At 40.4% G+C, this 15,831-nt stretch overlaps 1 protein-coding gene across 13 annotated transcripts in view; it reads right to left on the bottom strand.

Annotated features, from left to right (window-relative positions):
- The window catches only part of NUP98 (nucleoporin 98 and 96 precursor), a gene marked incomplete at its 3' end in the record, with an annotated part of 107,939 nt that overhangs the window by 88,134 nt on the left and 3,974 nt on the right, over positions 1–15,831 (bottom strand). For 12 of the 13 annotated variants that reach the window (XM_079929057.1, XM_079929059.1, XM_079929058.1 and 9 more), the window contains exons 2-5: positions 5,803–5,897; positions 2,790–2,891; positions 2,506–2,682; positions 816–955 (exon numbers count right to left, since the gene is read on the bottom strand). In XM_079929057.1, the coding sequence (XP_079785183.1) occupies positions 816–955; positions 2,506–2,682; positions 2,790–2,891; positions 5,803–5,878 (495 nt within the window). In that variant the 5' untranslated portion in view covers positions 5,879–5,897. The remainder of the gene's footprint in view (positions 1–815; positions 956–2,505; positions 2,683–2,789; positions 2,892–5,802; positions 5,898–15,831) is intronic. The other variant, XM_079929056.1, reaches the window with a different exon arrangement.

Raw genomic sequence — 15,831 nt, 5'->3', positions numbered from 1 at the left:
ATTTTCTGGAAGAATTTTAACAAGTTTTGCCAATCCCTATATTTGCCAGAGATTTCCATTAGACTAACTGCACTGCCAGCCTATCCTAAGTATCTCCAAAACAATCACATCAAGTAGTATCTTACATCAAGTGGTATTCCATGTATTTTCATAAACAGAATCTTTCATTCTAACCCTCTATCAAACTTCTCTCAAAAAAGCTGAAGAAAACACAAAACTCATTTGCTTCATTTTGTCATTTCACCACAAAAGTTTTATTTCTAATTGGCACACAGAAACTGATGAGTTATTCCATACAGCTCCTTAAGGAGGCCCTATTTTCAATGATTTTTACAGTTTGCCCCATCATTCCTTCTTTACTTCTGTAAAGAATGGTTGACGATTCAGAGGCCAATTAATGAACACAGTAAATACAAGCTCAACCTGATATTTCCTTTTTTCTGGCTGCACCACAAGGCTTGTGGAATCTCAGTTCCCTAACCAGGGATTGAACCCGGACCACGACAGTGAAAGCCTGGAATTCTAACCACTAAGCCATCAGGGAACTGTAATCAACTACTACTGTAATCAGCCTTGTGAATACAAATTTAATTGGTTTGAGCATAATTCAAATATAAATTATAATCTAGATTTATGTTTCATGACTCTTCCTGTCTACTATACAACTATTCCCAGATATTGTTCTTAACACATATTTCAGGAAGAGTGAGACTAAGCTATGCATAAATGGAAAGAGAAGAAATGTTATGATTCCTCCTACAAAAAAACATACAGGAGACAAAAATATTACACAAAGATCGAAAGACAATACTTACGTTAAACTTAATAGTAGTCCCAGTAGGAGCAGCTGTAAAACTACTTGGCCCAAAGAGGGAGCCAGATGTGCTACCAAAAGGATTAGAGGTGGTATTTGTAGTTCCAAAAAGTCCCCCGCTGCTGGTACTTGTTCCAAAATCTATAAATTAGAAAGAAAAATGGGATGGTAACAGTAAAGAATTTAAGAATCTGTAAGCTATCTTGGAATTGGCCTGTGGCATTAGAGCAGCATTACTTCCAAATCCTCAGGTTTTCTATCTTTCCAATCTCCCTAGCAAGTACCTTCAAACAGATATTTCATACAGACACACACAGTTCTAGGCTCACAACTTTGACGTGAAACAAAATCTGAATCTTTAGTCAGCTAAGTGTCTGTAAAGTCCTTGGGCATACTTAAACAACAAGTTAGAAGAAATAGTATTGTTTCATTAAATATTTTATCTTATTTCTCTTGGTAAGACCAGATGCTCAATGAACTTGTCTTTCTGACAATGCCTTACCACAACAGACCTGAACAAGAGTCACAGTATATTTTATTTACATATATTATTACAAACACCCACATATAACCAAAACGTTTAAAACAAACAAATGGTCCCATTAGGGTAACCACACATAGGTTAATATAAAATTTCACCCAGAAAAATAATTTAGAAAAATTAGTAGGCATGTTGGTCATTTATAGAAATAAATCTACTTTCCCAAATAGCTGAATTTAAAAAAAAATACATAACAGAGAATTTAACTGTAATCTAAGGAATGTATTCTTCAAAATATAAGACACTACTTCTAAAGAAATTACACATATGGTACCAGAAATAGCAGTAAGCAATACAAAGTTATTTGCCAATATTTAATATTAAGTGACATCCTAATACCAAGTTAAGAGGAATGTGATTTCTCACTGGCAGTCATACTATTTCTTTTCTAAAAACATGTCCTAATATATAAAGTAAATAGGCATATGTCTTTTGAATTAGTATTTTAGATTGCATTTTATATTGTCATGGTTAAATATTTCAACATCCCCTCAAACAACTTTCCCTTTGTAAAATACTGATAGCTGGCTAACTCACTTATTCTACCATACCAGTGCTGGGAATGGCATCAACTCACAGGGCACACCTGTGCAACTAGCAGTGTTTCTGCCTCAAAGAACTGTGTGGTGAAGTATCCCTGGGCCACATTTAGACTTAAAGAGAAAGAAGCCATCAATTAAAAACACCTGCCATGGCTAAGGAATGGAGGAGTAACCATGTCACATCCAGTACTTACCATTCCTGCTTCAGTCTCTTCAAACCAAAAGCGGAACAAAGGCAGGAAGGTGCCCCTGCAGTATACTACAGTTAACTACACATATTTCTCCTTGAAATTCTCCCTTCTTGACACCTATGACAGTACTCTGACCTGGCTTTTCATCTTATTCTCTGGTCATTCTATATCAGGTACCTCTTCCTCTGCATATTCCTTAAATACCAGTGCCCCTCAGACTTCCATTCTTGAAGAGATGTACCCCTTCCCTTCCAGCCTATTAAACTTTTCAATACCATTTTGAGTTTTCCTCTCCCCATGTTTTTGCTATGTGGTGAGAAAAGGAGGTGGGTGAACACAGGGAAAAGGAGAAGAGAGAACACATTCAATAAGCAAATCAAATTGTTAGATGCAGAAATCCAATGATTTACTACTTACTCCCAAAGCCTGTTGGTTTATTTTGTGCAAAGGCATTGTTCTGGGATGAGAAGAGACTGGTCCCTGTACTTGCAGTTCCAAACAAGCTGTTTGATGTTCCTGTTGATGTGCCAAACCCAAAGCCACTGCTTGTGGAGGTAGCTGGCTGGCTAAATGAATTGGTACCAAATAAGCCTCCTGAAGAGATAGAGAGGGGAAAAAAAGGGTTAAACAGACTGGAGTCACTAAGTGAAGCCCTATACCAGCTATGAATAAACCAACTGTATTCCAAATAAAGCCCCTACCTGGTTTGGTCTGTGAATTTCCAAACAGGCCTCCGGTATTGTTGCTAGAACCAAATGCAGATGTTCCAAATGCCCCTCCACTAGTAGTGCCAAAACCAGTATCTGATAAAGCAAAATCCAGGGTCAGAATAAAATCTAAACCAGGTGGCCCAATGAAAGAGGATTTTAATATTTCTTAACATTCTGCATTTGAACAGGACCACTGGTCTAATCCAAAAACTATTTTTTCAAAATTCCATCAGACTACTTATAACAGAGCTGATATTAAGCCACACTTTATTCATTGTCCTGGGTAAAGTAAGGAAACAAAGTTAAAAAGCTTATAACTTTTCAATAAGTTAAAGATGTTGATAGGTTTAAAAAAAAAAGTGCCAAGCTACTATGAACTACAGACAAAAATAATCAAAATTTGGGTTTCCTGGTGGCACAGTGGTTAAGAATCCACCTGCCAATGCAGGGGACACGGGTTCGAGCCCAGTCCAGGAAGATCCCACATGCCGCCGAGCAACTAAACCCGTGCGCCCCAACTACTGAGCCTGCACTCTAGGGCCCGCGAGTCACAACTACAGAAGCCCATGTGCCTAGAGCCCGTGATCCGCAACAAGAGAAGCCACCGCAATGAGAAGCCTGCGCACCGCAACAAAGAGTAGCCCCTGCTCACCGCAACTAGAGAAAGCCCACGCACAGCAACGAAGACCCAACGCAGCCAAAAAACAAAACAAAAAAAAAACCAAAAGAAACAAAAAACTGTTAAAATTTTCTCCAGACACCGTATACTCTACAGTCTCTGGGATGAATGGTCCTTAATTAGAGGAGCACATCAGAATGACCTGGGAAGTTTTCAAAATACACATGTTCAACTTCCAATCCCAGAGATTCTAATTCCATAGTTCTATGATGGGATATATATATTTCGGGAACAAACCTCCAAGAGTGACTCTGAGATAAACAACAAGGTCCTACTGTATAGCACAGGGAACTATTAATGTAGTCAATATCTTATAAAATGAACTATAATGGGAAAGAATCTGAAAAAATATGTGTGTATAACTGAATCATGCTGCTATATACCAGAAACTAACACAACATTGTAAATCAAGTATATTTCAATAAAAAAAAAATTTTTTTTTTAAGTGACTCTGGGGGCTTCCCTGGTGGCGCAATGGTTGAGAATCCACCTGCCAATTCAGGAGACACGGGTTCGATCCCCGGTCTGGGAAGATCCCACATGTCGCAGGGCAACTAAGCCCGTGCGCCACAACTACGGAGGCTGCGCTCTAGAGCCCATGAGCCACAACCACTGAGCCTGTGTGCCGCAACTACTGAAGCCCACGTGCCTAGAGCCCGTGCTCCGTAACAAGAGAAGCCACCGCACTGAGAAGCCCATACACGGCAATGAAGAGTAGCCCCTGCTCACCGCTACTGGAGAAAGCCCACATGCAGCTACAAAGACCCACCTCAGCCAAAAATAAATAAATTAATTAAAAAAAAAAAGTGACTCTGGACTTCCCTGGTGGTCCAGTGGTTAAGAATCCACCTGGTGGGCACTCTTGGTTAAAAATCAAGGACCTAGATATATAAAATAGTTTAAGAAAAGGTCAGGGGTCACTTGTAAAAATTTTCTCTAATATTTTTGTTAGGAATGATTGAGGTTTGGTAGTTACGCTTTTTAAAAATCTTCATGAATTAAAGTTCCTGGGATTTCCATTAAAAAACTGTTCAGATGCTCCACTTAAAAAGAGAGGGATAGGGCTTCCTTGGTGGCGCAGTGGCTGAGACTCTGCCTGCCGATGCAGGGGACACGGGTTTGTGCCCCAGTCCGGGAAGATCCCACATGCCGCAGAGCGGCTAGGCCTGTGAGCTATGGCCGCTGAGCCTGCACGTCCAGAGCCTGTGCTCCACAACGGGAGAGGCCACAACAGTGAGAGGCCCGCGTGTACCGTTAAAAAAAAAAAAAAGAGAGAGAGGGATAAAAACAAGATCGGGAAAATGCTGATAGCTGAAACTGGGAAATAAGTACATGAGAGTTTGTTATACCATTCCTTCTGTTTTTGTGTTTAAGTATAAATTTTTAACAAAAAGTTTAAAAGTGAGTAAGGGGTGCTATAGGCAACTAGTGCCATGTGGAATGGAAGGGGAAATGGATCTCAAGAGGACTGGTGGGAATTAGGGACTCTTACATTTTAACCGTTGTTTCTTATTCACAGAGCAAATCTCAGAGCTGTTATTCAGTAACTGCATTTTATTTTATTTTATTTTTTTGGCCACGCAGCATGAGGGATCTTAGTTCCCCGACCAGGGATCCAACCCAGGCCCCTTGCAGTGGAAGCAGGGCATCTTAACCACTGGACTGCCAGGATGTCCCTCAATAATTGCATTTCATTTTTTTAAAGATTTATTTATTTATTTTTGGCTGTGTTGGGTCTTAGTTGCGGCACACGGGATCATTGCTGCAGCTCGTGGGCTCTTCATTGCAGCAAACGTGCTTCTCTCTAGTTGTGGCGTGCAGGTTCCAGAGCATGTGGGCTCTGCAGCTTGTGGCACACAGCCTCTCTAGTTGAGGCGTGCAAGCTCTGGCACGCGGGCTTAGCTGCCCCGCGGCATGTGGGATCTTTGTTCCCTGACCAGGGATCGAACCCGCGTCCCCTGCATTGTAAGGCGGATTCTTTACCACTGGGCCACCAGGGAAGTCCCAATAATTGCATTTTAGACTTCAATATTTAAAAAAGGATTTCCTGGTCTGAAAATTAGTAACAAATTATAAATTTCTGCCAAAAGAGCCAATTAATAACAATACTTTAAATACCTTCTACTGATGATCAGAAAACCATGAAAACTCAGAACTTATTTCTTTTTTTTAGAAAATTTTAACAAGATCATATCCTGGTCATTTTTCAAAGTTATTATAAAGACCAAAGCATAAATTAATTCCTATCTAAAACTACTGGAGTGGATTTATTCTTAATAATAGCTGAAGATTTTTCTCCCTCATTTGTTATTTTTTAAAACTTACTCTGCCCAAATGTTGAAGCTGTGCCAAAGCCACCGGTGCCACCCCCAAAGGGTGTTCCAAATGACTTATTAAACATCTTCGAAATCTTCAGAAAGCTGGAAAGAAGAAAAAAATTATCACTTTTTAAAGACCACAGAATGCAATGGAATTTTTTTCAGAAAAAGATATCATTCTACAAATTTAGTTAGGTCTATTCAAACTACAGCATAACGTTCACTCTCATTCAATATCCTAAAACTCTATATGATAAAACAGACTTTGTAAAGTTGAGCTGAAATGAATTAGTACCATAATGTGAAGTTAAACTTCATATCCCACCAACAACCATCCCTTTAAAACAATGTTTTTCGACCTTTTTGAAAAACCTAAGCCCCCCTTTAATAAAGATTTCAGGTCTACTATACCAGATTTTGGTATGTCCCACGTAGTAAGTTATGCAGAATACCCATTAAAAATTACAAGGATATTCTCTTATCCCAACCACCTGAGAAGCTAAAATTTTTGTCAGGCTTTAGTTTCAACAGTTTGCATTGTAAAGTTTCCCCCCCATTTGCTTGTATATAAAATGATGTAATATTGTTCTTCAAACTATACACACACCTCCTCCTCCCATCTCTAAATCCCAGAGATTCTGGTGCCCTGACATTCTTTTTGAGATTACTTCTTAACACTACTCTCTATGGTCCCCTGCTTATCTATCTTCTACTTCTTCTGGGAATATTACAGAAAACCTTTGGTCAAAACCCCCACTGCATATGAATGAGTCCCCTCCAGTATCCAAACTATACACCCAGGCACACTTAATGAATTGGACCAAAGTTCCAACAAGTACAAAAATGAAGTTTGACTTCCCCCACCTAGATCTGAATGAAAACAAGGTAAAGGTATAGTTTACTAAAGAAGTAAACACTTTCCCCCTCTATAAATTTTCCTTAAACTTAGGACATCTGCTACCACTTACCTGCCAGCAGACAAGAAAATAATGAGTAAACTACTTTAAATATGAAAACTCAGAAAATAGTCAATCATGTTTGTTTGGATTTTATAACAGGCATGATGGCTTTTTTATTATTTACACATAACGAAGTAGTTTTTTTCTTCTAGTAAAATCATATGCCTCATTCATATATCAATAACATGTTGAGGTGTGCCCCACCCACAATATTCCAGTGTCCCATTAGCACTTTGGTATTCTAACATCCAAAACATTTTGTGCAACACTGGAAAAAAAGGTGAAATAAGAAATGCTTTTTATAGAAAGCAACATTCTGCCCCCTGTGTTCCCCTAGAAAAAAAATTCCAGCACTTAGTTCTTTATCCTAACATCCAGGAATTTAATAACTCCTTCAATTAAACAAAGCTCACTGAAACCAGTGGTTCAAGAAGGCCACATCAGAATTAGATGGCAAGCTTTTCAAAGTACAAGCCTCTAGGCCCCATTCCAGAAGTCAGAAACCAAAATGTCCAGGATTGGGATGTAGACATTTGCATTTTGAAAGGCTCCTCAAGTGACTCTAACACATTCCCTTGGAACTGGAGGCTATATTTCAGGTAATCATCATTTCTCTTTCAGTAATGAGATCTGCTTGAAGTTTCCTGCCTTCCCAATTTATCAGGTGTCACAAAGTGACAGACTGGACCTTTACCATATTAACTGGTGACTCTCCCTTCCAGGGGAAATATTCTTGGAAGTACTATTGTTTTGCTTTTCAACAGTTGATTCAGAATTGACAGTTATGCTAGGGGTCAGATGTCTGGACCAACTCATTTTGATTGTACTCTCTCTCACACTGCAGTCTTGGGTCACAGCCCCAACTAAATCCACTTTATCTGCTGACTAAATTTTTTGACCTGTCACCAGTAAGGTAAAAACTGAGTTGTAATATTGTTATCATGCTAAATCTGCCATTTGTTTTCTTATTTGACCCCACAAATAGCAATCTATTCGTGTAAATCTGACATCTTCCATACAGCTGACATGTCAGGATGCAAAAGCCTAGTTAATAGTTTTTCTCTATGAAATCTGTCCTCATATAGAAGATTTTAGTGTTAATTAGGGTTTCAGTGGCACTAGGTTCTACAGACCAAACCCACAACTTCTAGCAATCAAAATTTGATTTTAAACAGTCTTATCCTAACATAAAAACCTAGTATCACACATACATTCCACAAAGGATTTTAAGTAGTAATAAAATATCCTGAGAAACACCTCACAGTTTACAAGCCCTTATATATTATCTCAACAACCCTAAAAGGATCGTATGGAAACAGGATCAGGTGTTCAGCAAGTTTCCCCAAGGTCAAAGAAGTGATAAGTGGTAGATCCCCAGTTTAACCTCTGACTTCCCATGGACACCTTCAATCCTAGGATGGAAGATACTAAGAAACAAGCAAGAACATGTGCTGTGGGCTTCCCTGGTGGCGCAGTGGTTGAGAGTCCACCTGCCGATGCAGGGGACACGGGTTTGTGCCCCGGTCCGGGAAGATCCCACATGCCGCGGAGCGGCTAGGCCCATAAGCCATGGCCGCTGAGCCAGCACGTCCAGAGCCTGTGCTCTGCAACGAGAGAGGCCCACATAACGCAAAAAAAAAAAAAAAAAAAAAGAACATGTGCTGTATATTAAGGAAATTCATCTGTTCCAGACCCAAGAACAAGGACAATACAGGGACCAAATCCAATTTAGACTCCTGGAAAAAAAGCTTCTCACTCAAGCTCAGCCTATCTTTTTGGTTCTGGCAAGGATGAGCCTGGTTTAGCCTCAAGCCTGATCACACTGGGATTCTAAGTGTTTTTTTTAAAAACTATCACCATGGAAGCCAACCAAGATTTTGGAAACAGCCTCATTATTTTTATCATGATCGTTAGAAATTAAAGAATGGCTAATACATTAAACCCTTTGCTCTTCAAACAAATCAATTTCCTGAATATGCTATGAAATGTCAGTGACTCATGAGAAATGCCCCCCCCACCGCCCCTACCAAACAACGTACTAATTCATTCTTCAAAACCTAGTTCAAATGACATCTCTTCTATAAGCCTTCTCAAACTCCCTTTAGCAATTAGTCATTCCTTTGGGCTTCCATGGCACATTATGATTTGTTTACACATAACTATCTTGACTCCATAGTGGACCTGTGATAACACCAACTACACAGATCTCCCTTTGGGACTCAAGGATTTGTTGTCCTAGCTGCTGAGAAGTACTACCAAAAGATTGCCCTCAGCTGTCGGCCCTCTTCAGAACAGCTGAGAGCTGCCTCACCCAAGGTCAGATCATCTCCGGAGGATAGACCATATCCAAAAGCCAGGCACCTTTGCTCCACCTTAGGGTAACTCTGAAGGGTGATTCTAGCTTCATACTCTCCATGGATTGGTTGAGGCCTTCATTAAGATCACAATTCAATTTCTTCCTCAGCTCATTTCTGCTTCCTTCTCTCCCACAGATGGTGATCCCAAGCTCACTCTCTAATAAAACTCATGCAGGATTATCTCCAAGTCAGTGGCTGCTTCCCAAGGAAGTCAACCTCTCAACCTCCCCCAACGATCCCCTCAATACGTAATCAACTCCTTTAAGGTAGGAATAGTACCATTTGTTTACTATCCCAAAATGTAACAATGGGTCTGAAACACAGATGTACTCATTTTCCAAATTAATGATAATCATCACGAATGTGCCTTTAAAACACAGTCTAAATGATCAAGTTACTTTTTTTTTTTTTTTTAATTTATTTATTTGGCTGCACCGGGTCTTAGTTGCAGCATGCGGGATCTAGTTCTTTGACCAGGGATCGAACCGGGGGCCCCCTGCACTGGGAGTATAGAGTCTTAACTGCTGGACCACTAGGGAAGTCCCATGATCAAGTTACTTTAGAAGTACCTTCTAACTTAAAATTATGCTAGATTAATTCTCACAACAAAAGGAAGCCATGAAAGGAAAGATTCTTGGTAGAATTTATCATTTAATTCAGAGGTTGCTAAAGGGAAGCGATCACACAATGGCTGGATACAACCACCAGACACTTCTTTGGCCTGTTATATATACATACATACACACACACACACACACGGTATATTATACACATACATATGTATGTATGTATTTTGAAATGTTTAGGTATATATATATATTGTCAATCTAGCTGATAACATTTAAAATAGGGATATGTCAGAAAAATGATTAAGCAGACTAGGATTATAATCACTTCATGGCAGTAAGAGTCTGGAGCTTAGTAGGAACTGTCTCTTTTGGTCATAGCCATACTCTAATGTGCCACAATACCCACCCAGTATCATTCATCTCCATCAGCTGCCTGGCCCCAACAGGTTTTGAGTTTGTAACTTCTGATATAATCAGAGAAAGAACCCACACATTAAGAACTCAAAGAGCATGTAATTGCCAAGAAGTAAGAAGTCAAAATTAGGCAGGAAAATGGGCGAGAACTGTGAGGAAAAATTCCTGATGACTTAGAATGCGAACTAGGTCTTAAGGGATTAGAAAGAGAAGAGAGGGAAAGCAAAAGAAAGGTGCACAGGTAAGAATGCGTTATTTGCGTACCTCTCCTATCTGGCCTTGTATCTCAACACCAAGCTCAGTTTCCCTCATATGATAAACATATAATAAATGTACTTAACAGTTTATTATGTAGTGATGTCATTAACATTAAATTACCCAATTAAAGGAGTGAATCAGAGCATTCTGCTAAGTATGTACCCAGAATATGGTGTATCAAGAGTAAGGCACCACCAGAACATTTGAACAAAGTTACCCTATGAGAATTATTCCAAGTAAAAGATGTTTAATGAAAAAAAGGAAGTTGAAAAAGATACATTTGGCAGATTCTTTCTGTAAAATAGAAAAGGTAATACACTGTTATTTATGGATACAAATATACATAGTAAAAGTAAAAGAGGGAGGCTGGTTACTAAAATAGATGAAGGTGGTTGCCTCTGGGGAGAGGAATGGAAATGAGGCATGGGGCAGAGATTCAAAGGACCCAAACTTTTCTGTAATGTTTACTTCCTCTATTAACAATAACAAAAGATCTAGAGGATGCAGATATTTGCACTAACTCTCTATTTCCATTAAAAAATCTATTCAAAAAAGAGAAAGAAAGGCTTCCCTGGTGGCGCAGTGGTTGAGAGTCCACCTGCCGATGCAGGGGACACGGGTTCGTGCCCTGGTCCAGGAAGATCCCACATGCCGCAGAGCGGCTAGGCCCATAAGCCATGGCCGCTGAGCCAGCATGTCCGGAGCCTGTGCTCCGCAACGAGAGAGGCCACGACAGTGAGAGGCCCACATAACGCAAAAAAAAAAAAAAAAAAAAAAGAGAAAGAAGTAATCCTAGAGACTGAAATGTGTGGAACTTCTAAATTCATTCAAGTTTAAAGGAATAGCACATATTCAAGTCTTTATCCTTTCAAATACATTAACCTGGCCCAAACTAAACCCTCCTAGAGTAAATAATACTAGCTAATACTTAAGTTCCTACTGTGTCCCAAGGGCTGTTCTAAGTGCTTTTTTAAAAAAATTCTATTCACTTATTTATGGCTGCGTTGGGTCTTCGTTGCTGCGCGCGGGCTTTCTTTAGTCTTCGTTGCGGTGCGCAGGCTTCTCATTGCAGTGGCTTCTCTTGTTGCAGAGCACAGGTTCTAGGCACGCGGACTCAGTACTTGCGTCGCAGGCTCTAGAGTGCAGGCTCAGCAGTTGTGCACACGGGCTTAGTTGCTCCGAGGCATGTGGGATCTTCCCGGACCAGGGTTGAACCCCTGCTCCCTGCATTGGCAGGCAGATTCTTTTTTTTTCTGTTTTAAATTAACATCTTTATTGGAGTATAACTGCTTTACAATGGTGTGTTAGTTTCTGCTATATAACAAAGTGAATCAGCTATACATATATCCCCATATTTCCTCCCTCTTGCGTCTCCCTCCCACCCTCCCTATCCCACCCCTCTAGGTGGACACAAAGCACCAAGCTGATCTCCCTGTGCTATGCGGCTGCTTCCCACTAGCTATCTATTTTACATTTGGTAGTGTATATATGTCCATGCTACTCTCTCACTTCGTCCCAGCTTACCCTTCCCCCTCCCAGTGTCCTCAAGTTCATTCTCTATGTCTGCGTCTTTATTCTGGCAGGCGGATTCTTTTTTTTTTTTAATTTTTTTTCGGTACGCGGGCCTCTCACTGTTGCGGCCTCTCCCGTTGCAGAGCACAGGCTCCGGACACACAGGCTCAGCGGCCATGGCTCGGGCCCAGCCGCTCCGCGGCATGTGGGATCCTCCCGGACCGGGGCACGAACCCGTGTCCCCTGCATCGGCAGGCGGACTCCCAACCACTGCGCCACCAGGGAAGCCCTAGCAGGCGGATTCTTAATCACTGCGCCACCAGGGAAGTCCTAAGTGCTTTTTAATGAATTCTCTTATAAACCTCCCAAAAATCCAATAAGGTAGTTATTCTTATCCTTATTTTATAAATGGGGAAATTGAGACAGAAATAACTTGCCGAAGATCACAAAGTTATTATTTACTCCAGAAGCTATGCTCCTAGAGTCCTCCTTAAGAAAGAACACTGACAACTAAAGGGAAACGACTTTACATTCATTACAAATAGGGAACCTATAAGACCAAAATTTGGCAGTATTGATCCAGCACTTTCAGGAGAAAGAGACACTTCTCTGGCAAACATGGGAGTTCTAGTCACCAGGAAGGTAATCTCTCTCAGGGACTGACAATTCATAAGGTTATCACCGTGGCTTCTATGAACTTTCCTACAAAGATTAACCACTTCCTCTATGGATGGACTGACTTACACTCGTTGCAATTTTTTTTGGTGTAAGACATATTTAGAGGGACGTCCCTGGTGGCGCAGTAGTTAAGAATCCACCTGCCAACGCAGTGGACACGGGTTCGAGCCCTGGTCCGGGAAGATCCCACATGCCACGGAGCAACTAAGCCCATGTACCACAACTACTGAGCCTGCACACCACAACTACTGAAGCCCACACGCCTAGAGCCCGTGCTTTGCAACAAGAGAAGCCACCTCAATGAGAGAAGCCTGTGCACCTTAACGAAGAGTAGCCCCTGCTCGCCGCAACTAGAGAAAGCCCAGGCACAGCACCAAAGACCCAATGCAGCCCAATAAAAGTGTCTTTCAACTATTTCAATTTATTCAATTTCCCCTTAAAATTAAAAAAAGACATATTTAGAAAGAAAAAATAAAAATGAAATAGTGTTATACAGAAAGAGACAATGTCCTTAAATTTACTGTTCTCTATGCTCAATCTTCTAATTAATAATTCAGACTGTGAGATATAAGAAAGAGGTAGCCTTAATGACAGGTTAACAGTAGTCCAGTATTCTCCCACCGTCCCAACTAAAGCTCAATAAACTGATGTCCAATTTTCGTGAGCTTTGTGAACTCTGGGCACAATGACAAAACTGTTTTCTTCCAGAAAAGTGGTGGACAGACCCTGAAACATGGTAACACCCAGTCAACTGCCAACTTTAAGTGCTATCTGAATGACTAAGCAAGCCTGCTGCTCTCTGACAACAGAAAGTCACACAAATGGGAAGTAATTTTTTCTTTCCACTTCACTGAGTTCCTTTGTATCAAACTCAGTAAAGAGCAAAAACACTAAATATCTGTTAGACAAATGGACTAGTATAGTACTTTCCAGCTTACAAAGTACTTTTTCATATAGTCTCTCATCTAATCTTCACAAAAGTACTTAAAAAGACAGGAATTATCATCACAGATAAACTGAATAGAAAAATACTAATTTTTGCCTTGGATGAGAGAGGAGGGATGGGAGTTGGGGAGAATTCCAGGTAAAAGAGATTGGCCTAATCTTAATCACCTAATAATATAGCCCAGCAAAACTATCCACTTGTTTTACAGTATCCTTCCTATGATTAATCCCCAGATCAAGCCATTCCCCTTGTTAGAACATTCATTCTTCTCTCTAAATACTATGTTCCCTTTTCTTTCTAAAAATTGCTGCTCAAGCCTCACCTGCTTCACATGACTGTCCCAGATTAGACCCTTCAGACTCTTATCAGTATAAAAATACTTCCCCTCCCCCTCCCCCTTTCCAACCCCTATTACATAAACTAATGCCTCCCAGCTGTTTTTAGTTATGCAATATATTTGCTGTTATACCTGCCACTTGAGTATATGAGTTGTTTGCTGCCCTGGTAAAAAGCATCTTGATTTTGCTTCATTTCTCCCATTCGTGTGTAAAATTAACTTGAAATAATCCACAGTGTCTAATACAGCTCCTTCCTCATAGTGCTGAGTAGCATTTTTTCATCCCCTTAACATAACACTCATTTTACAAACTGAAGTAGTGAAGAATACATTAGCTTTAGAGACAAATCTATATTAAAAACTCTCTGCCACTTAGTATGTTTGCAGTTCTCTGTAAATCTAAAATTAATTCAAAATAAAAAGGTAAAAGAGGAATAAAAAACCGCTGCTACTTGCTACTGTGTAATTGCAGTTAAGTCATGATATTCAACCTCAGATCTCAATTTCTGTTGATACATCTGAACAATAGGGATTATACAGCCTACACCAAAGAACTGTTAGGAGGACAAAGTTGTCTCAAACTAGAGTTCCTCAAAAGCAGGTTTGTGTTTAGTTTTACAATATTTTTAATTAGAAAAATGTAATAATTTCCCCCCACTCTAAACCTTGATTGATCAATGCCTAGCTAGAACTCCATACATAATATGACTTATTTCCCAATACTTCAGTGTCATCTACTGACCACTTAACACAACTGTAAAGCACCACTGCAAACAATGAAAACAATTACCTCCCCACACAATATACCGAGTCACTCTGGATCATTCATTCACTTCTGCTCCTTTCACATCTCTAGCCTCATTCCCAACTACTCACCTTTTTAATTTACAAAACCATTTGCCTATTTCTTAAGAAGCTTATTCCAGCAAGAAGGGTTCGGGGGGCAGATACTAGTAATCTTTGTGTAAAAGAAGCACATGGAGGTCTAAACAAAGGTGTGATGATGAGTGACTCCAACACGTATTCAAGGAGGATGAACTGTTCCCTTCCTGAACAGATTAATTCAGGCATTCGATTATTCTTCCCTTGATCAGTGGTTTTCAAATAGTTAGCTATGGAACCCACTCCATAAAACAGACATAAGCACAAAAGCTGCCCTGGCTGAAGTAAAGAGGGGTGGGGGCTCAGTAGAACCCCATCAGCTGACCCTTTCAAAGAAGCTTACAGCTGTATGAACCAGTGTGAAAAATCATTGCCCTAGATTAGTGGTTCTCAAACTGTGGTCCAAAGGCTCCTAGAAGTCCCCAAGACCTTGTTCGGGGGCCCAAGAAGTCAAAACCATTTTCATAACAATCCTAAGATATTATTTGCCTTTTTAAAAAAAACTGTGCTGACCTCTACACCTAGAACCTGAGCATGAAACAAGACAACGGCCCCAAACTGTATACTCACTGGATTCTTCACTGCCACCCACTTATAGCACACACAAAACTCCACTTTCGGGCTTCCCTGGTGGCGCAGGGGTTGAGAGTCCACCTGCCGATGCAGGGGACACGGGTTCGTGCCCCGGTTCGGGAAGATCCCACATGCCGCGGAGCGGCTGGGCCCATGAGTCATGGCCGCTGAGCCTGCGCATCCGGAGCCTGTGCTCCGCAACGGGAGAGGCCACAACAGTGAGAGGCCCGCATACCGCAAAAAAAAAAAAAAAAAAAAAAAAAAAAAAAAATCCACTTTCACTTAAATGTCCTTGATGGAGCAGTAAAAATTATGGATTGTATTAACGCTTGACATTTCAGTACACATCTTTTCAATACTGTGTGATTATTTGGGGGGACGAAGTGGGAAGTACTCAAAAGCACTTCTACATATTGAAATACAATGGCTGTCCCAAGGAAAAACACTTGGGTGATTACTTTTGAGTAGAAAGCTGAACCAACTTTTTTTTAATGGAACACCATTTTTATTTCAAAGAATAAATGACAAACTATGGTTACTTAGATTTGAAG

Source organism: Stenella coeruleoalba, assembly GCF_951394435.1.
Source record: "Stenella coeruleoalba genome assembly, chromosome: 8".
Classification (NCBI taxonomy): Eukaryota; Metazoa; Chordata; class Mammalia; order Artiodactyla; family Delphinidae; genus Stenella; species Stenella coeruleoalba.
This window is presented reverse-complemented; position numbering and strand designations above follow the sequence as displayed.